This window comes from Lutzomyia longipalpis, chromosome 1 (genome assembly GCF_024334085.1).
Source record: "Lutzomyia longipalpis isolate SR_M1_2022 chromosome 1, ASM2433408v1".
NCBI classification, from domain to species: Eukaryota; Metazoa; Arthropoda; class Insecta; order Diptera; family Psychodidae; genus Lutzomyia; species Lutzomyia longipalpis.
In genome coordinates this window covers 39,518,664-39,541,434 of record NC_074707.1, presented here as the reverse complement: position 1 = coordinate 39,541,434, position 22,771 = coordinate 39,518,664, and the positions used below count along the sequence as shown (strand labels likewise).

At 34.9% G+C, this 22,771-nt stretch overlaps 1 protein-coding gene across 2 annotated transcripts; it reads right to left on the bottom strand.

Moving 5' to 3' along the window:
- Window positions 1-307: 307 nt before the first annotated feature.
- Window positions 308-22,767, bottom strand: LOC129787290 (G protein-coupled receptor kinase 2). 2 transcript variants are annotated; one of them, XM_055822749.1, is made up of 11 exons: window positions 22,369-22,767; window positions 14,696-15,205; window positions 14,462-14,557; window positions 13,233-13,353; window positions 12,397-12,822; window positions 12,169-12,274; window positions 7,805-7,994; window positions 7,248-7,654; window positions 5,608-5,811; window positions 5,195-5,458; window positions 308-1,099 (listed from the first exon to the last, which is right to left on the bottom strand). In XM_055822749.1, the coding sequence occupies exons 2-11, from the start codon at window positions 14,745-14,747 to the stop codon at window positions 1,031-1,033; spliced, it is 1,935 nt and encodes a 644-aa protein (XP_055678724.1). In that variant the 5' UTR covers window positions 14,748-15,205; window positions 22,369-22,767; the 3' UTR covers window positions 308-1,030. The 2 variants fall into 2 exon arrangements, with proteins under 2 accessions (XP_055678724.1, XP_055678725.1); XM_055822750.1 differs by having other exon boundaries at window positions 14,696-15,202; window positions 22,369-22,712.
- Window positions 22,768-22,771: the final 4 nt, after the last annotated feature.

The following is a 22,771-nucleotide window of genomic DNA, read 5'->3' as shown; positions in this document are numbered from 1 at the left end:
CCTTATTCCCTTTCTGCTTCTTCACCAAAAATTAATTTTTTTTCCTAGAATTATCTACAATAACAGGTATTAATGACTTTACTATCTATAAAAGGATCAATATACCTTTAAAAAAAGAATTCTGTATCCTTTTTTCTTGCTTCAAACTTGGGCATTTTTTTCTCATTTCTTTACGAAAGCACAACTTTTTGTTTCCTATTTTTTTTCTCCATGGACGACACACTAACAATATAAAAGTGAAATTTTTTCCATAAAGAAAAAATCCCACAAATTTTCATCCATGCAGACAAAATGAAAAATTCGCAAATTGTTTAATTCATTTTTATAAAACAAAATATTTATATGTTTATCATATTTATATGTAAGAGATTATAGGGATAAAACTAAAAACGAATTATTTATTTTAATCTTACCGACAAACAGTCACAGTGAACGATGTGGATGAGAGATGCGATGTTTAATGGGGGGAGGTGGGCAGAGAGTGAGAGATGTGTGTGTATGCTGTGGCCACGTAGAAGATCATGTTCTTTATAATCCTTCCACGTGGTCCTTTGGGGGAATTCCATCGGCTTCTATTTTCAGCTGTTTGTTTTTTTTTCTTTAGGAAACTCTCTTTTCTTTAAATACTAGTCTCATAGTAGTAGTAACAGTAAATTAATTCCTTTTGTACTGGAAACATTTTAGAATTGAACAGTATTGCATTGTCCGTGGTGACGTGCGTCAGGGAAGATGATTCGGATGAGGAAGAACACGAGCAGGTGGATGTACTGTGAGACGCCGTCAATGTGACACAATGGGTACCCCTCAGTACAAAGGAACGAACACATGTTCCCCCAATGCGCATCTTCTTCTGCACTTTCATCCTCTCAAACATCCGGCACCGATGGTGGGTAAATGGTGCAAAGAGTTCCCCCCTACCGCCCCCCTTGTGTGCACCACAGTCGTCTTCATCTCTCACCACAACACCAGTTGAATCTCCTTGTGATCTCTTCACGCAATGCCCCCATCGACGTGACCATCGATTGTGCTATCAGCTCTGACTAGGCAAGAGAAGGTGCTCCGGTATAGGAATTGGTTGCGTCCTTGGTGGTTGTTTCTTCTACAAGAAAAAAACACAAAAAAAAAACAAAAGAAATCCTTTAAACAAAAGGAAACGTGTACATAATACATAAAACTTTTCCCTTTTTGGGAGTAGAAGACTTTCAAATAACTTTTGCGCTCTCATCATTGTTTAATAGGAATATTTAGCAGCTAGAGAATGGAATTTTCGCCTGGGTTCAATTGATAAGAATTTCATTATTAAATAGTTTCCAAAATTCATGAAAAGTTTATAAACCTTCTCCTCTTTGTAAATGAACTTTTGACTTTCATTACCAGACGCTTTATACTAATAATAATTTTTCAAAAGGATAAATGTTTGAGTAGTAGATGATAAGATGTTAAACATTGCAAAAGAACTCTGCTGAAAAGCACTATTGAATTGAAAAGATCAATAAAAGATGGAATTTCTATGTAAGATTTTTCGGTTTAAGGACATTTACGCCTTAAGAATCTCTTGAAATTTTCACAAATGCTCATTTCAAAGTTATCTAAAATACTTAATTCACAACTAGAAAAAGTTCTAAAACTCCACCCTTAGCCAAATCTCTTCAATTTTTCTTCAAAAACAATTTGTTTTGCCATTTTTATGTGCTCGAAATGAACGAGAAAAAAAAAGAAAATCCATTTTCAAAAACATTTCATATTTAGTTCTTAATAATATTTGCGGAAAATTTGAGAAAATTATCCCATTAAACGTCCCAATATTGAAACCATTGGTAATATGAGTTAATTACCACTAAATCACCGGAAAACTCTCTAAAGGTAGGAAATTATTAAGAAATTATGAAAATTGTACGACAGCGAAAATTAACAAAAAGCATCCAAAAGTGCTTCATTATTGACCTATTAGTGTTTTTGTGTCAAAAACCTTTAAAAAATTATACGCTAAACTTGAGTAAATAATGATAATTTCCACAAAGCATTTTCATACGGAAAAGATCACATATATACCTAAATATTTGTTTATTTCTTCAAGTTAATTTATATTTATTTACATAAAAATATATCTTTGTAATAAACAAAAAAAAAACTAAAGCTCTTCATCAGTATTAACAATTAAGCTTCTTCATCATGTGTTTTTATTCACTTTATTGACTTTTTGCACAAAATAAAAATGAAACAACTTACGTGGATCGACTGACGTACATTAGACAGGAAAAAAGAATCAAAATAAACTTCTTGAGACTTGCTATATAATCCTCTTTAAGGTCATAAAATATTCTTTTATTGTTTAAAAGAACCAACAAAAAAATGATTAAAGGAAAGAAACAGAGTTTAAAGGAAACTAAAAGAAAATCTCTGTAGTAAAACGTCTTTACGCTAAATTCGTAAACGTCTTATCAATATTGCGAAGTAATTAAATTACAAACGCACACAAATATACCAAAATTGCACTAAAATTACAATTTTTATTGCTCCCCGCGTGTGTTGCAAAAAAAATGTACGGGTAAGCTGACCAAGCTTACGAGAGCTGTGTTTCTTTCAGTGTACCAATTTTGTGAGAGCAAACTAGAACGCGAATTAGTTTAAATACGCTCAAAGTCGGGAAAAGTTGAAAAGTCATACCCTAAGAAATGTTTGGAAGGCCATATCTCGAGAACGGATCCATAAATTTTCGAGTTTGAGCTATCGTTGGAAAGGTCTTAACGTCAACTATAACATATTAAAATATGAAGTAAATCGATAATAGCATTTTCGAAATATTCGAGTTCGAAATTTTCGAAAATTTTTATTTTGACTTTAACACCTCTCGCGGTCATTTCTCGAACTTGCAATGTTTTAGACATTTGTAGGGCTTCATGAAACCTTTCATTTGCACTTGAGTTGATCAAAATCGGACTTGTAGAACCCGAGATATGACATGCCAACTTTGGAAGGCTATATCTCGAGAACGGAGACATAGATTTTCTTCATTTTTGGCATGAAGCTAGATAATATAGTCAGCTATAACATATCAAAAAATGAAGTAAATCGATAATGGCGTTTTCGAGATATTCATCGAAAACTCATCGAAAATTTTGTTTTTGATTTTTGGCCCCCTAGCGGTCATTTTTGAAACTTCGGATGTTCTAGAAAGTTGTAGGGCTTGTTGAGATTTCTGCAACCCAGGCAATGGCACTGGGCTGGAATTGCCGGTTTCTTGTGGCCCGGTTGCCGTTATCGTTTAGGATCGGCTAAGGTTTTATTTCTGTGCAAGCGTGTGTGATTGTTTTCCGCACGCACTGATTTGCCAGATCCTGTCCACCTAACTTGGCTCGCCATTTGACGGCCCGCTTTGTCTGAGGCCTCCCAAGCCGTTTTGTTCCATCCCTTCCCCCTTATTAAAGTAATATCACAGTTTGATATCACAGATCGTTTCCTTATCACTGGTCCGGTTTTAAAATCTTATAAAAGGTTTCATTTGAGCCCGGGTTGATCGAAATCGGTCTAGCCGTTTTCGAGTTAAGGTCGATTTTCGATAAAAAATTGTGGCGGCCATATTGACTAAACGGCTTGACCGATTTTCAAAAATGAGGTATCGTTGGAAAGGTATTGATGGCCTCTACAACATATAAAAATTTCAGATTTTTAGCTATTACAGGGACTGAGATATAGACAAAACAAAATTTTGAGGTTATTCAAAATGGCGGACGGAGGGGTGGGGGGTAAAATTTGACATCATAATCGGATGTCTTCCAGTCGATATTTAAACTTTGCCGTTTACCGCAAGTCTCTATCTATCACCGTTCTCTCGCAATTTAGCGATTGATTCCGGACGGCCGGACGGACGGACGGCCGGACGGCCGGCCGGAAAAAAAAATTTTTTGGCGCATACGTTTTTTGGAATGTTGGGACCCTAATTCGTGCTCATCCCAAGTTTGAGCCCGATCTGACGACTTTCGATTTTGCTCGGTACACAAAAGCTGTGTCTGAAAGAAACACAGCTAAAACCAGATATAATAAAGATTTTCTGCTCAAATGGACTCCGTTCGTTTTTTTTTTTTTTAGTTTCGATGTAAGATGATGATGAAAAAAACTCCACACACATCTCTCCCTCTCGAGATCAGCCAAGAAAAGCGCAAAGGCAAACCTCTGACTATGCGAGGAAAGAGCAAATGTGAGTGACTGAGCATGAAAATGCTCAGAAATATTTTCATGAATAAAAGATAAGGCGCTATTTCACATGAGTTTGATTTCAAAAGTGACCACTAATTAGTTTTCTTAAATTATATGAATTGTCGGTGACTTTTTTTTCTTCATCTCCTCCCCCCCCCCTCGAACCCTCTTGGGGACCCTCTCTACAATAAACGCGCTGCAACATATTGTGCGTCACAACAGTCATTCATTACATAATAATACACACAATATAATGTAGGTAACTTCTTGCAATGCACGGAATTCATTGGGGAAGGTCAAGAGATGGAAAGCGATGAAAAAAAAATGAGCAAAGTGATTTAATCCGAATCTCAAATATTATACCTATATGTTACGCATACATAAAACAAGCTGAATTTTGCAATAAAAAGATCTACGAGCAAATAAATCAATTAGAGCGTCAGATGTCGAGTCAACTTCGACGGAGTAATAAAGTGCATTGTGCATTTAATTCAAAAATAAATAAACTTTACTTGCGCGAAATCATATAAAATAAAAATGGAATAAATAATTTATTAGTCTATTATAATCCTAATGAGGATCATTCAATTAAACATTCTACCTCACAGCTCATGATCGAAAAGTTAAAGAGCTAAAATTCATGTCTTGATCACAAATTAATTCCTTTATTTTGAAGATTTATTTAATAATTCTTAACAATCGAAGAGTTTTTCACGATTTTTAAGCAAAATGTATTAAAAATTTGTTCAGAAAAAGATTTGACCAATGCTGTATTCGAACCCAAGATCTTTAGCTTGTAAAGTCAAGCTTCTATCTACTATACCACGAACAAAGCATTTAAGAACTTCTGTGGTTTAAAAAAAATATTTATTAAAGCTGAAATTGCTCAAGAAAATTATTTTTCTTCAAATCGTTCAATGATCTTAACAATTTTTTAATTGAATTTTAAAGAAAACATCACCCAATAAATAAAATAAATGCAAAATCATCTTCTTACCTTTCTCCTAAATGGGAAACAGCTGGACTTCTCGATCGTTGGTGGTGCATTGAGAATTAAATCTGGCGTTGGCTTCTCATTTGGTGCAAAGACATTCAACTCCCTAAAGCACTCCGTTTCGATCATTTCACTCTGCCAGGAAATCGGTACAGATCCCGTATTGAATTTTGTATAGAAATTCTCATCGGATGCATCAATATTGACACCCTTAACCGTTGAAAATTGCTCAATGTCAAGCACATCTTTGGCATAAACAGCATGTGGCTGCACGAGAGACAAGAGAAAGGCACATGCTTTAGCATTTTACATGTTTTGTGTTGTAAATTGTATGTGTGAGACAAGTAATAAAATAAAATATAAAATGTATGTGTGTAGACATAATATAGCAAGTTGTACATAATATAATTCCTTACATCAGGCACAAAAGGCGGATCAACCATTCCCGCCTCCAGACGCTTCCAGTTGATTATGTTGAAGAAGGGATGCAATTTCACTTCTCGCGCACCATATCGACCATTGCGGCAGCCGAGACGTGCCTTCACAGATTTCATAAGTAATTGTTGGCATAAGGATTTCGCATCATCACTAAATTTATGCGAGTATTTTTCAGCGTCCTCCTATTATATTGAAGATCATAAACAACAATCATGTGAGATGAGGGTGGAATTTTCGGGGAGATACACCCACAAATTTGATTAAAATCAGAGTTGATTGTTCTTTTGAATTTTATCAAAATTATAGAAAAAGATTGTGAGCTCTTCTTTTAAATCGTGGAAAATCAAGCAAAAATTATTTTTCATTGAATATTTTGATTTTCTTGTTGAATATTTCTTCTTATTCAGAATAATTCTTTAAAAAATCGAATTTTCGAATATTTTGTTAAAAAAAATTAACAACTTTTTTACAAAGCTTTTAATATTTCTATAAAATTATAGCCACAAAGCTATTTAACCTTTTCAGGTTCGCGACTAATCTAGCGAGTTGATTGAACTTAAAAATAATTTTTGGGGGTTCCTTTGTGCTCAAATAAGACATTTTTGGCAAAAACCCCAACTCAAAAATTTTCAGATTTTCGTCCTTCCTGATCCTATGAGTTCTTGGGGATGTCCTTTTGTGGCCATAAATTGATCAGGGATTGTAAAGACATAGTCTTGTACTAATTTGGATTCAATATTCAAAAAAAAAATAACTATACAAAACGAAACATTTTAAAAATCAAGCCTTTGGGTCAGCGTATGACCCAATGGACCCGAAGGGGTTAAATCAATATTAAATATTTAAAATTAACGATTTCTAACCAATTTGCTTTTATACTAATTTTGAGAAAAATAAAAACCAATAAAAACTTATTGATTGACGAAAAAAATCAAAAACTACTTTTTTTATCAATTTAACCCTTTAAGGTTTTTTGGGTCATACGCTGACCCAAACGTGAAACATTTTATTTTTTCAATTATTTAAGAATGTAATTGTTTTTCCATGTTAGAAATGCATCAAATTCACGCATAAGGGGCCAAAGAAGACGTTCTGAGTGAGAAAAGTCCTCTAAAAAAATTCATAGAATAAAAATCGCGATAAAAGAGCGCATGTTTCAATGTTTTTATGTTTCACGTTGGACGTTAAAGGGTTAAGGCATTTACTGTGTTGATTCTGTTAAAAATCTTTTATTCTATCACTTAAAAGTTTTTTTTTAAGCTTTTGATAGATGTTCTTAAATTTTCTATTGTCGTTCCATAAAAGAAAAGCAAAGAATTTCTTATTCTATAGAAATCAGTCAAGAAAATATTTAAATATCCTTGCTGTTCAATTGATTTTCCTTTAAAAGTCCGATTAAAGAAACAACCTGCCAAATCTTGTAAGATTTTTCACAGAATACCAAAGATCTTCCAAACGACGAATTGCAAGTAAAATGAACATAATCGACCCCTAAATTTTCCATTTTTTTTTCTTAAATAAATCTTTAAGCCATAAAATGAATTTTTAATCATAAAAAAAATCTGAATCTTTATCTAGATGACAAAAAACTCTGAAATTGTATGACATGTATACTCACTTTAACTCTCCTATCCACCTCCTCGCGCTTTACTTTCTCCTTTCGCGCCCTAAACGGTGCCTGCCCCTCGATCATCTCATACAGCAGGCACCCAAAACTAAACCAATCCGGCGAGAAAGCATACTTGTCGTTGTCTATCACCTCGGGCGCCATGTAGCCCACAGTCCCGACGCGCCCTCTCACCATTTCCCCCTCTGGGATTTCCACAGCCAAACCCAAATCTGAGATTCTCACATGCCCATGATCGTCAAGTAGTATATTCTCCGGCTTGCAATCCCGATAGACAATACCCTGTTGATGTAGGTGCTCAAGCCCACACACAACTTCGGCCCCATAGAAACGCGCACGGGGTAATTCAAAGCCCGGTTCACCGCCCATATTGTAGATGTGGAACTTCAAATCACCACCTAAAAGGGCGAATGTCGCGTATAAAGAGAGAAAGGAGAGGAGAGGCAGCAGGAGTGTGGGTGAAAGGGGTTGGAAAATATAGCGCATTAGCATCAAATTGTGAAGCAATTACCCTTGAAATTGTCTTCTTCAAAATTATATCCACCCACCGTTCATAATGGTTAGCACGAGACACAGGGCATCCTTCGTCTCGTAAGCATACGCCAGATTGACGACAAAGCGCGAATTGATTTTCTGCAAAATTTGCTTCTCGATCAACACCATACTTTCACCTTTGCGCTTCTTTATTCGCTTCTTTTCCAATTTTTTGCAAGCATACATCTTCCCCGTTGCACGTACCTTCCCATTGGGTACAGTAAAGTGTGGCAAAAATGAGAGAAAGAGGGAGAAAGATGAACCAACAATAAGAAAGTTAATAAGAGGAATTTATCACTTTTTTTCTTCTTTACAACATCCCCGCGCACAACAAACTACGTACACATTTTTTTTTTCATACAACATCGACGAATATTGCATAAAAATGCAAATGTCCGATGCATTTAATTTGCAACTATGTGTAGAATAATTTGAATTAATTGACTCGGTCGTGCTAATACCTCATAATTAAAATTGTTTCATACACAATTAGTGCAAAATTATTCACTAATAAACATTTATGCTGGACGACGATGGATGAATGAGTGAGAAAAAAAGACCTTCTTCATCGCTGCGTGAGAAACATATTCCAAAAATGCCTTTTTAGGCAATCACACGAACTTGCTCTCTTCTTGTACAGGAAAGTCTCATAAATTATGCAAGTTATTCATTTTTTTTTATCATGAGCTACATATAATTATTATATGAGATAAAGTCTGTCACAAATAAACTTTATTATAAATTTTTAAGAGAAAACTTCTAATAAAGCATTCATGTGGTGGTGATTAAATGCATGGGAAAGAGTCTACAAGAAACCTCTCAATTATGAATTACACGGAGTTATTATACAAATAAAATCTCATCTCTGTGGGGACTTCTTCACCAACAGTATATGCCCTCCACCTCCACTTTGCCGTGATTCACAAAACTTTCCGCCAATTTTCTCCAATTTGCTCCAATTGAGACTCATTTTGGGGGCGCCTCTAATCAATCTCTGTCGCTTCGGGTTAAAATTTTCCTAATTATCGGGTTAAGTTTTATCACAAAATTCTCCACTCTGCCTCTTCCCGAGAAGGTAGCACGTAAATCAATTCGAATTGTTGGATTTATATTGTGTGGAAAGACGTAAAAAGTATTTTTATTTTATTAACAAGAATCATTGCGTAAATTTCCTTATCAAAACCCGCAATGCATGCACCATTTAGAGAGTTATTAAGATTATTGGAAATATCAACAATATTATTTATTAATAAAATATTGAATCAATGTATTGTGTAAGAAAAAAATCATTTTTTGATAAAGCTCACGGAGTTGTTGCAGTAAAGGCTGTAAAATTTCCATCAAACTGCCAATAAAGTTGTTAAAGTTGCTGAAACAATTTGAGCTTGTCATCAACTTAATATGGTTTTAGTTATGGTTTTATACATCAAACTTTTCACGACATTTTCAAACCACTAATTACGAATTTTTGCTACAAATTTGTTTTGTCATAATTTTTTAATTAAAAATTACTCCAAACAATTTTTTTTTAATTTTACGAAGTTTGCTTTTAGCGATTTAGTAAAAAGTTTATTCTAATTAACTTTGCACTGTAGTTTAGCCAGATAAAAATTATTCAATCAAGAAATAAACCAATGAAAACTGTCATTAAATTAATCAACCAATCAGGGAGAACTTCTATTCTTCTTCTTATTTATTTGTCCTTTAAAAAAAAACTTATTCTACGATTTAATTGGCTAATGAACGTAGGCTCCTCCCAGAATTCATCAAAACTGATGGAGCCTTGATGCAATGTTGATTTAAAAGGTAGATTCGCAGTAGCTTTTAAATTTGCCGACCCCCTATAAACTTTTTATTTCACAAAATTCCAAAAGTTATTGCTATAAAATTGCAGGAAAATTGACTTTATTCAACTTTTGCTGCCAAAAATTCTTCCCAATGAATTTAAATTATAATTTTAAAACCCCAATAATCGGCATAAAAGACATTTTATATCTATTTTATCAATACATAGTTTGGATATGAGCCAAGACAAACTCCTTCAAAATTAACGAGACTTTTACGCCAAATTTAGCCAATTTTATTTGATTTCCAGAGAAAAAAAATGTTTCAAAATGAATCATTTCATCCAATTTTCTTTCCATTCAATTTCCTATAAAATTTCAAAATTGGGATATTTTGTTGCGACTTAATCTCTTACATATTAGCCATCTTTTTCCATCATCAAATTCAATATACTATATAAAGTAGAACAAAATCCCATTTTCCGTGCTATGCGCTCACACACAGAACCTAAAACTCTATGTAAGAGGATGAAAATTGAAACATTCCAATCGTTCTTCGTGAGCAAATCAATCAAATTATACTCCTTTTAAGTGCAAGACACCCGAAAAAGCTGACTGAAAATTTTCGCACAAATTGATTGTAACATAAAATCAATGGGCAAAATTGAAGGGTCTTCCCCCGCCACATGCCAACCACATACCGCAAATTCCTTGTGCGAGAGAAGGTATTCGGATTGAGTGGGAATTGCTAAGGGATTTTAGTGTATGTGGTGGATGGTTTTAGAGGGGAAAGAAAGCCAAAAAAATTTAACCAACACGCGCAGGTAAGGTGAAAGCCACCTTAAAATGTGGAAGGTCAGTTATTGCGGGAAATCACCGAGAATTTGAGTTATCTGACAAAAACACGATAAGTATCTTCACGGGTATACACTGACTGAGTAACTGAAAAATGCCAATTTTGAAGCATTCCTGGGGAATTTGTCATTTATCTATCGAAGCAGGGGGAGTTTTTCTGGCGAGTTTTTTGTGTAAAAAGTAAATTAGGTACAAAGGAGATGTTAAACTGTCTTGTTTTACGTATCAGTGTAAATTTTTTGGAAGAGACAGAGTTTAAAAAATTAAAAATAACCAAATAATCATAAAATTTAATATGTAGCAGTAGGTAGCCTTAAGGGGGGTCTCTTGTGAAAACTGTTAAAATTTACACATTATTAATATTGTCATTTTTGGGGGTTTTTCTTAAACATGGTTTTCCGATGTTGGTTACATTTGAAGCCGAATTATTGAAGTGTAAGAAAATCACTTTTCGCAATTTTAAGTGCGACGCCATCTTGTGATTTTCCGACTTTTCCGCAGAACTGCGCTAAAACACAAAGGTAGGTTTTTCTCAGGATCTACTGGATGGATTTTGATAGGGTAAAAAGCAAACGAAAGAGGAAATACCAATGCAGATTTTGATGTAGCGGAATTTTGAATTTCCATTCAGGGGCTGAGAAAAGTGCAAAAATGTCAAAAACTTGTGAACAAAAGTCACATTTTTCCACTTTTCTCAGCCCCAGAGTGGAAATTCAAAATTCCGCTACATCAAAATCTGCATTGGTATTTCCTCTTTCATTTGCTTTTTACCCCATCAAAATCCATCCAGTAGATCCTGAGAAAAACCTACCTTTGTGTTTTGAGGAAAATCTCAAGATGGCGTCGCATCTAAGATGGCGGAAAGTGATTTTCTGACTCTTCATTAATTAGGCTACAAATGTAACCAATATTGGAAAACCAAGTTTAAGAAAAACCCCAAGAAAAATAAAAATATTTAATTTCGCCAGCTCTCAAAAGAGACCCCCCTTAATTCCTTAATTTATTAGCCCTTCTACCATTAAAGAATGAATAAAAAGCATTATATGAGACTCTACTGTATTCAATTTAAAACTTATTGAATCGGATTTTCTTCTTTCGTTTTAATAAACTGAAAAATAAAGTAAATTGTTGTTCTCACTTTTTGTACTGATCAAACTGATCACTTTCCTGACAAAATCAAAAATTTTCCAGGATTTTGTTCTTGAAATCTTCTCTTGAAAAATCTGACTTCAAAATTGTTCAAAAGTCAGGTTTGCAGCAGTATTCTTGAAATTTAGCATAAGATATTCTAGAACTCTTCATTTTTCCGAGTCAATTCAACATTTATGAAAAAGACAAATCTAGGTTTATAATAGGGGTGACCGGAGTAAAAAAATTCTGTTTTGAATTCTGAAATTTTGTTTAAAAAAAGTCAGAAGCGTAAGGGTCCAGGGAACGCTCGAAGACTCATATTTCCCAGGGAGACTATCAAGGAAATTTTCTTGCCCTTGGGGAATCCTGCAGATAAGGATTTATGCAAATTGACTTTTTTTTTACCCTGGTCTCCCCTATCATGATTATCACTGCACTTATTTTAAATAAAAATAACATCAACAAAGAGACATTTAAAAAAATCTAATAAACCGAAAAAAATCAAATAAGTATAAAATTCCTCCCAGATAAATTCCCCTTTGGTGTTATCATCAACCACATGTATTCGAGAGCAAAGAAATGAAAGAGAAATTCGTGGGAAAACTCACTTGACATGCACACACTTCGCCAAATCCACCTTTTCCCAGAACACGGTACATCCGAAAGGTTTTATAGGTGACTGGTTGTGCCTCGAGCCATTTCCACTGGAGAAATCTGTCGCCACAGGAAGGATGGTTGTTTGCAGCAAGGCAATAGAAAGGAATTTCCGGTGAGATTATGGGTAGATAGACGTTACAACGTTAAACATTCAGGTGGTTACAAATTTGTCAATTTACCTGTGAAAATACATTGACTTCTCAAACTCCCTAAATGGCTCACCGGCAAGGAAAGCCTTCACAGCTGTTACACATGGCTCAAAAAGCTCCTTACTGGCACAATTGATCTTCTCCCGGACGGTGTTGATGAGATCAACATTCAGTACATCCAACACAAGTTCCCCCCCATTCACAAAGATCTTTGGCATTTCATCCACATCACCAGGGCATTCGGATGATGGTTCCACGGCAATTTGCACCTGTTCCTCCTCATCCGCAACACTTTTGCACTCCCCAATCTCCGGGGTTGTGTCTGTGGGCTCCGTGGCTGGGGGACCCGTCTGTTGGGTACCCCCATCGGTATCATCATCGAAACAAATACCCAGAAATCGCTTCCCAATCTCCTTTGCTATTTCCGTCCGATGCTCATCGTATTCCAATTCATATCTATATTGGCCCCAAACCACACACCGCGAGTGTTTGATGTGTGGAAAGCATATTATTTTTTTTTCGTGTTGTTGGAACATCACGCCGTGAGAAAAATAGAAAACGACACAATTTTTTAAAAATAGTTTCCTTTTTCTCCATCTTTCTCTCTGCCCTCTCCCCACACCCTAAAAGCCCACACATCCCATTGCGGCTACTCGCATATCATTTTCGCGCACCGCACAGACGATGAGAATAAATAAACCACCAATTTTTTTTGTACGCCCTCCCTCCCCCACTCTCTCCTTCTATTTTCCCAATAAATTCCCAACCTCATCAGACACCAAAGTGCCAAAGGAGAATACCCAGAAACAAGTAAGTTATAGAAAAGAGAGCTCTAAGAAAAAAAAAGGATTATGATTGATCATCACCTGACTACATAGTCCAGGAATGCGATGTATCTGAAGTAGAGTGGACGTTTGTGTTCGCAGAATGATCTAAAGAGAATTCGGCCAATCGGTTGCTGATCTATGACGTAATTGTAACTCACATCTAATCGTGTTGAAAAGGTGTTTGTGGCGCCGGGAGGGGGCGGGAAGAATGAAAAAAAAAAACGCAAAACAGATAGATTTGTTAGAGAGATGCTTCTCGCTGCGTGAATTGTTTTTCCAAATGGATTGTATACGTGCGCGGAAACCCAATCAATTGCTCAATTATAAGATTGAAAACGTCAGAGAGAATGATTGAGCTTCCATATATGCAAGAAGATGTAATGCTGTACCCCTCAGATGATTTTTTTTGCATGAAAAAGTCTTTTTATCTTACAAATTTTCCCTTTCAATTCATCAACTTTTAATTTAATATTTTAGTGGGAAATTTTGAATGTTTTAAACATTTTTTCAATGGGGAGAAAGGGAAATATTGAGCCATTCTAAAAAAAAATAATTTTGTAAATTTCCCATTCAAATTCACATAAAATTAGTATTTTTTCTTATCTTTTAAAAAATCCCCAATAAATTTAAATGACTAACATATTTCTTTAAAAGGGAAAGGGAAATGTTGTGTTGACGTTTAAGCTTATTCATGATGGATTTTTCATTCAAATTATTTTATTTCCTTTATCAACAATTTATTAGTTATTGAATAAACTTATTTAGAGACTAATATTTCTCAGAAAAATAAAAACAAGAATTTCCTATACAAAACTAACAAAAAAATCAGAATTTGATCTTTAAAAAAAACGGTGAATAAATTTTCTAAAATTAATTAACTGATTCAAATGAATTCTCCAATAAATTCAGCATAAAAATTTGCCCTACTAGCCCTTCAATTTTAATAACTCTTCCTAAAACCTAAAAACAAATAACATCCTCCTAATTTAATTGATTGACCTTTTCCCACACAAGAGGGAACGAAACAATTGTCTCATTAAAATTCATAACACTAACAAAACTATAATAATAAATCTAACAACCACGTTTTCTCAATTTTCACAGCTTTTCACTTCCTACACATAAGAGCTTTTCTTGTGAATTTCCACATAACTTGTTTGATTTGTGGGGGGGTGGTTAGAGCAATAAAAAAGGACGACCATTTAGTTAATAGAAAAAAAGTATAATATGAAAGGAAAAGAAGAAAGGAAAACAACAAGAAAACTCACCAATTTTGGATTTGATTTGAATACATTGTGATATGTGTGGGAATTGGAGGATCTTTCGCCATTTCTTACTCTTCCCTTTGTTGCTGTCTGAGCCACCTGTATATTGAGAAGAAATGACCCAAAGAAATGGAGAAATTAAATTTATTGAAGCGACCCCAAAAAAAATCTCAGCTGTGATGGTAATTTTATGGAATGAAAATACTGAATTATTCATTTCTTTTTTTTCTTTCTTACCTTCTCTGGCTTTCAGATAGACCGTATTGGCCACAATATTCTCTAATTCCATCAGTTCCAGGTTGGCGGCCTTTTATTCTTACTCCGTTGAAAAACTCAAATTTTATCTTTAGTTTTTTTTTTTTTTGTTTATTTCAGCCCCGTGTGCCTCCTCACTGTGATTTTTTTCTTCTTGTTGTTGTTACTCTATTCTCAGTCTTTGCACTCCCCCGTACAGCTTGGCAACTCTCACCAACACTCCACCTCTCTGACAGTATCTTCTCAAGCAAAATGAGGGAATCAACTCCGTTTGTCAACAATTCAACTTCCGGATGATTCCAGATTCTTTGACGTCCAACAATATTCTTCTTTTGCTTTTTTTCTGTATCTCTCTCTCCTGACCTCCCCTTGTTGTTCGTCACTCTTTTTGCCACACACAGCTTGCTGTCGCGTCTTCTCAGTCAGTCAGTTTTGTTACCAACACACGACCGCGGGTGTAGTTTTTTTTTATTTTCTATTGTGCCTTCGCTACTACAAAAAAAATGAAGATAGAGAGGGAAGAAAATATACATATAGTATTATATATTATAAATAAAAGTATCTGTGATTAGGTGCTTGGGAGTGAGGTTAATTGACGTCGGCTTCCCGTTAATGATTGTTTGTGTTTGGATATATATGAATTGAGGAGGAAATGAAAATTTGCATTGTTCAAGAGAAGGAGAGACAGTAATGTAGCTTTTGTGTAGCATATTTATATACCACGTCCACTCCATACAAGGTTTTCCGTGCGCTACTGTGGAGAACACTTAAACTGTATACTTATTTGTGGTTCAAAAAAACCATCCAGAATAGGTCAAAAGTCTCACAAAATGTTTATTCTTAGGAAATTTTTTTTGGTAATCTTCTTCTTGTCTATCTAAGCACAAAATTATACGCTGAAAAGACATTTTAGCATGGCAAAAGCTTTATATCCATTGCGAAATTAAAATGAGAGCTCTTTAGGAAGAGAAATTAGCACAATAGAAAAGCACAACGTTGAGAACTTTCAATTCAGATGGACGTGAGTATAGTTGGGAAATTGTAACAACAGGAAAAAAAATGAATGCACAAACCATGTTGTAAGAATGGGAAATGATTTTCACAAAACTTTCACAACTACACAACCAATAATTCTCTGTTCCATTTAATATAAATGCTATATATGGCAAACTCTTTAGCATTCATTCAAGTACCCACAAGAAGAAGGAATCTGCGATTTCTCTCTCAACGTCCAAACGCAGTCTTTTTACCAAATCGCAACAATTTCATCAAATTGTAGTGAAATATATAGCAAAGCAAACACAAATAATAACCATGAGACTATGTAGCATGGAAATTGTTTCAATTAAAGTTTCTGGAGTTATAAATTTCTCAAGAGACCCATTAAACAACATGAGTTTTGCGCAATCTTCTCCACCCACCCCCGAAAAAAAATATACTGTAAAAGCCATTTATTAACAAACAAAACGAGATATTTTCAATTGATTTTCTTCTGTGTGTGTTTTCTTTTTTTTTGTACACAATATCCTTTTGTCCATAACAAATATGAAAGTTTCACTTCCAACATCCCGCAGGGATTATTATCCATTGCTCCCATCGCTGAAAGATGCTGTTTGTGAAGCCCCAGAAATCCTTCAAAGTGCAGATAAAGAGCAAGAATATAATATTTTGCATCAAACTCTTCATCATCCCATTCAAAGAAGATTCATGAATGGAGATTGTATCAAAGATGTGCTATATAAAATAAAATGAAACATTGCAGGGATATTCAGAAAATATGATTTATATACATAATACAGCACATGACTATATATATCGATTAACTGGCGGTTGATGAACTGACAAATCACAAGAGTTTTGGTGGTTCAAAACACATTGCTGAATGATGTTGTTTTATCTATCATGACGCGTCTCTCAATGGTTGGATTGGGTCAGCAGAAATTTCACAGAGCTTTGCGCTTTGCTGACATAATTCTTCTTTATTTATGTTAGTTTAGCTTTCAATTTTTTTTGAAAATAAAATTGAAGTACTTTGAGCGACAAAGAGAAGAATTTAACAAAAACATTAAACTCTATCAAACTTTAACGATTGTTTTAATAAAAAAATAATATTGATAAAAATAAAATAAATTATTCACAGTTTTTTTCTTTCAATTAAAACCACTTGAACATTCATTTCAACGATAAAAATATTGTAGTGAATAATGGAAAACAAACAATGATTAGACTGCATGATAAAATGTTCCCACAAATCTATTAAAGAAACATATTTTACAAGATAATAAATTTTATCAAGAAGTTTCAAGTTATTAATGACTCTGAATCCTCTGAATAAGCTTTTCTTATACAATTCTGACTCTTCTTGTGATTTAAAATGTCTTTAGATTGAAAAATTGAATAGATTTTTCAATTCTCAGGCTTTGAAGATAAAAGATCCTTTATTTTATTCTTTATATTCTATCTTGAAACATTTTTTTTTTATTTTATGGTCTATACTTAACTGTTAGTACTCCAGAAGATTTTTTCCAAGATGACAGCTCTTAAATCATTCGAATTAATAAGAAAAAATATCTAAAAAGCGGTCAATTTTGTTAAAAATCTTATTTTATTTCTTACAATTCTTTTAGTATTCTTGGAAAAATCTTACAAGATTTTGACATTTTGTATTTTTCTTAATCGTGTTTTGAAAGAAAAAATACTTTTCCAGAATTATTTAAATGACTTTTTGGCTGTTTCCTGAAAAAAAGAATTTTCTTTATGGAAGGACAATGGAACGATCAAAAAACCACCGACTTTCAAAATCTTACAAAAACTTTTAAATTGTAAGAAAAAGTAAGATTTTTGACAGAATCGACCCCAATTATTAAAAAAATAATAATATTAAAAAAAATCCTTCAAAACCATTAATGCAATAGAACTTATTCTTCAACAATTCCACCATGTTTTAACGAATTCCAAGTAAAGTAAGTAAAATACAAAAAAAAAAATTTGGCAATTTATTCCGTAAATTATGAGTGAAATTAACGCTCATTCACAAAATTCTCATTATTGAAAAATTATTAAGTATATACCCTCCAAAGCATCTGTTTAAGTTATTAATTTATCACACACAGTATAAATTATAATGAGGAAGCATCTGTTTTTAATGGATTCCCACCCACAATTTTTATGAAGTACCCTGTTGTGGATTGATTTTTTTCTCTTTTCAATATTAGATTAATCCGCATAATTTATGCTTTTCAGGCATCCGCTATCTCCTCTACATGTCTTCAAGAATCGACATCGACCTCATCATAATTTTGCTTTAACAAGTTCTTTGAGCGACCCAAATAAAGCCTCCACGCTAAATCCAACATTTATTATGGAAAACATAATCCTGAATATGTTTATTTTGGAATGAAGCACAAGAGTATGAAAAGGGGGTGTGTTCTCTCTGTTCACTCACCCACTCAATGGGGGATGGTGGAGAAAAATGTCCATGGCTTATCAGATGCTGCGCTTAAAGAAGAAAAACACTTTGCTACTAAAATGATCATTTTCCCCGGCATAGGCCGCTCTATATGTAATTTTGAGAAAGCGCTGAAAGCACAATAGAGCTTTTGGGAAACAATGTGTAAGCGTTTGGTTTTGATAAGGGACATGAGAGACGTTTGTGTTGGCAATGGGGGCCGGCGGGGGGAGGAGTGTTGGAAAAACCAGAGAAAACTCGCTTTTGCGGTCTTTCATGTAAAATGGAAAAGTCTTTGTAAGTAAAGAAAAAAGAAAAAGAAATATAAAAGCAGTTGAATGGTAAAGGCGATTGAATCTTTTCAAGAGAACGCAGAAAATTCTTCAAATAAGAAAACATAATTGTTTCTTTTTTACAGCCCCCAATGGTAAACACAAGAAGTTGTTCGAAGGAGTTGGGATTTTCATTTCCACTCTCACCCAGGGAAATACATACATACATAGACAGACATACCTAAATATCATTTCTTCAACTCGCAAAATTTATATATTGATTTTCCAGCCCAAGTCCGGGGAATTATCAGCTCGTCTATTTAAATATTCATTTATTTTTGGGCATAGAATATATATACTTTGGTGTCATTTAGTATTAATAGTATAATATCCTCTCTACCACCTATATTTTCGCTGAGATTCCCTTTAAATGCATAATTGAATGGGAGCCAAAGTGAATTAATTGAATGAAAACTCACACTCTCTTTCTCAGCTCACTCTCTCTCTCTCTGGCTATTCCCGCCACTTTCAGTAAAGCAATGGGTTTTGGAATTTTATTCAATTATCCCGGAAATATTGTATACGTATAGTTTTGTTGCTATATGCTATAAAAGCTAAAAATAGCGTCAGGATATATTTTCAATTCATTAACACTGTGAGAAGGAATATATGACGTGTAGATGAATGGATAAATATACATGATATTAGTATACATTTTATGTATCCAAAAGGGTAATTTTGCAATTTAAACTTCACTCACATCACTCTCTCTCTTTTGGGCGCACAAGCAAGTTTGAACCATCAACACCACTGTTATGACTTCCAATTTATGAGTTCTCAATCGATTATGATAGATAAAGTAAACAAATAAACTCCATATATGTTTGTTATTGTTGGACTTGCTTTTAACATTGATTTGCTGATGGATTGAAAGATGAAATTATTGATTTAAGCTCTCATGCAATTGCCTGTACAGCAGCAATTATGCTACATTTGGAGGCTTACCCCCATCAAATGCACACCTTTACCCATATATTCCCACAAATTCAATTAATTACTCTATGGTTTATATTTATTGATTAAATTGCAATATTTGCTGTTTCCCACATAAAACGGAAGCATTAAATTTTGCATAAAATAGATAAATTGCTTACAAATCAATAATTTGAAATTAGAAATTTTTATTTAATTCAAAAATTTTTTTGTAAAGTTTATTTATTTTAAAATTTTCTTTTCAAACTAAATGGTAATTAGAATTCAGAAAGTTAGAATGTGAAAAATTAACATACATTCAACACGTAAAATGAAGGGACCTAGCAACATAAAGTTTGTACATTTTTTGAATAAACTTTTGTTCCCGGAGCGGTTTGATGTGCTTCCCGGAAAGTGTCATAAGTGCTTGGAAGTTATGCAGAATGACTGCCCATTGTATTAGGGAGTTTCTTAGGGATCTTGAGAACATCTTTTTGAACACCCGGCTGATCCTTGATTTCATTTAGGGATCAAAATCTGTCCATTTTGGAAGTTCTCTTTGCAATTGTGTGAAATATTTTTTTATAAACTTAGATTTGACCCAAAGATGAAATCAAGGATCAGCCGGGTGTTGAAAGAGATGCTCTTAAGATCCCTTAGTGACTTTCTGATGCATTGGACAGGATGAATATACAACTTTCAGCCACTTATGGCACTTTCCGGGAAGATAAGCGTATTCAAAAATTGTACAAACTTTAAGTTGCTAAGGAACCTCACGTTCTGGCGTATACTGAGAGCCCACTACTACTTCTCTCAATACTCTGGAAGATCATTTCACCTGTTTTACGACACTCACATCACAGACATCATCCCTCCAACATAAACCTACCCAATAACAAGGTGAAAAGAGAGCATTTTCCTAAAATTGATTTCAATTTGAACGTCTGGAAAAACCACAAAAATAAAATATGTGACCAAAACGTCGATTGACAGGGTGACATTCGACACGAAATCGTGCGCAAATCATATCAAAATCTACACCGAGAAAACCGATTAAATATTACAAACACGCACAGAGAGATGTGTGTAAATAAATGAGAAATGAATAATAGTTTTTTTTTCTTCTCTCCTTTAGTCAGTGAGAAGATTTAAATTTCCGGGGAAAATCTCACAAACATCTCCGAATTATCCAAGATGTGGGAAAAATATATAATATTATCTTGGGGTATGGCGAAGAGAAGTTAACGTCATTGTGAAGCTTGAAACACTCACAATCGCAAGAAAAATCACGAGAATTCCACCACGAGGATGTCATAACATTGTAATTTATGGCACATTTTTCTCCTCAATGAGACGCCCTTTTGCAGCATTTTTCCTCCTTCGCACCACACACACGGCACACTCTCTACACACCACTTGTCTCGGTGAGAGGGCAATTAATTGGGTGACACGTGAAATGAGGGCTCCCGTTGGGGTGTGAGGGGGACTCATGGCCTCCATCCGCGTGAAAGAGTGTCACTCTCCTGGACACACGGGGTGTGGTTCGAGCAAAAAAAAAGAAGTTCAATTTCCATTTAACACCCATATATAGCTACGATATTAGAGACGAAGTGGCGAGCAAGAAGGGAATGAGCCAAACGCAGAAAAAGAAAACTTGAACAAACGAGAACTCCAATGTTGCGCTCCATCAAGAGGGATACACCTAATCTGGAAACCTTTTGCGCTTATGGTTTATGTGATTGAATTGTTTTTTTTTTTATACTACGAGTTCGATGCTCTATTCAAAGAAACTTTGCACTAAGACTCTGCCAGTTTTATACTCTGGGAGGAGCTTAGTTCATCACCCAATGAAATGTCAAATTTAAACACTTATTGATGTTTTAATTAAAAAGAAGAAGAATCAGAAGATGATTCTGATTGGTTGACAACGTTACGTTACGTTAAATGGGGTCCGGAGACTTTCATCTCCTGTGCACTGCGGCCCATGTGGGCCTATTGTGCATCCCCTTGGTTAGTGTTGGATATTGAGGCGTTTAATAAATTTGACGACCTCAATTGGAGTAATGCTTTTTGGGAGAGGCAATTTGCAGGTGCCTGTGCCCAAATGCAACCTCCTAGAGTGGACCCAAGCGTCACACTGGCAGAGTAAATGTTCGGCAGTTTCTACTTCAGAATTGCAGAATCTGCAAACGTCGGTGTCGGACACAAAAAGAGTTTTCATTGGTTGATTTTTGATTGATTCCAATTTTTTACATGGTGGAGCCTCAATGCAAAGTTAATTTAAATAGACTAAAAATCTTGAAGAATTAGAGCAATAGTATTCTTTCAATCTTTTCTAATGAAGTTTAACTCCTTTTTGTGACTTAATTTTGTCTTTTAAACAAAAAATATTAATTTTACATCAGTGTACTAGATTGGGCAGCAAGTATCAAGCACAAAGGATCTCTTTGTACGTGGAAATCTCTTTCCCAAATTACTTGCAATATCGGGGACTTTTTGGGCACAACCACCCCCAAAACGTAAGAAGAAGGATCAGCAGAATGGCTTTTGTTGAAAGTTGAACATGATGAAAAATATAAAATATTATTTTGTTGGAGTTGCTTTGATACTCTCGTGTGTGATTATTTAATCAAGCACCACAACTTCTCCGGGACGAGCGGATGGGCGGAGGAGGAGATTGCTCTCGGTGTTTGCGTACAAATTTAATTTATTTGACGAGATGAGAGGCAGCGCACGAAAATATTTTCTTGTGTCCAAGAAGAAAAATTGCGAGATGAATGTCTCTCCTCTTCTTCGCATTTTTTTTCAGCTCTGCCAAAAAGTCTCGCGTCCACTCCGGGAACGTCGTCGTCACCCCAGACGCGCGAGGTGGGCGCCCCCCTCGAAGAGACAAGCTCAAATATTGGGTGCAAATGGGGGATTTTCATGGCAACTTTTCACGCACTTTCCCCACTCGCACTCACCTGTTTTGGTGTGAAAATCCTCGGGTGATCGGTGGTAATGAGACGTGCATCCAATTTTCATTTAAATTGCAACGCTAAGTGGGACTTTTTTGCATTTTTCTCACAACTATTCCCGCGACATGGCCAGCCACTTGGCCGCTCCATATTTTCCGCACTTGCACTCAATTTTGCAAAAAGCACACGCACTGCACGCACGCACAACTGAATCGCACCACTACTTCTTTTCACGCCGCCTCAATCGAAATTGCTGTGGCTGGAAAATTGGTAAAATGGCAATTTGCAATCGAAAAAGTGGGTGAGCAAAAGAGAGAGGTTTGACACACTGAATGTGTCAAGTCGTCTTCAACCCTCCAACTAATTTCCCTCAATTCCAATACGAATCGCGTAGGATGAAAATGGCTTG

Excerpts from the sequence above, each read along its gene's own strand:
- LOC129787290 (XM_055822749.1), bottom strand. The coding sequence starts at position 14,747 with ATGGAATTAGAGAATATTGTGGCCAATACGGTCTATCTGAAAGCCAGA. Across the intron at positions 13,354-14,461 it reads TCAAATCAAATCCAAAATTG|ATGTGAGTTACAATTACGTC; the intron begins GTGAGTTTTCTT and ends CAACACGATTAG. Across the intron at positions 1,100-5,194 it reads GTTTCCCATTTAGGAGAAAG|AAGAAACAACCACCAAGGAC; the intron begins GTAAGAAGATGA and ends TTTTTCTTGTAG.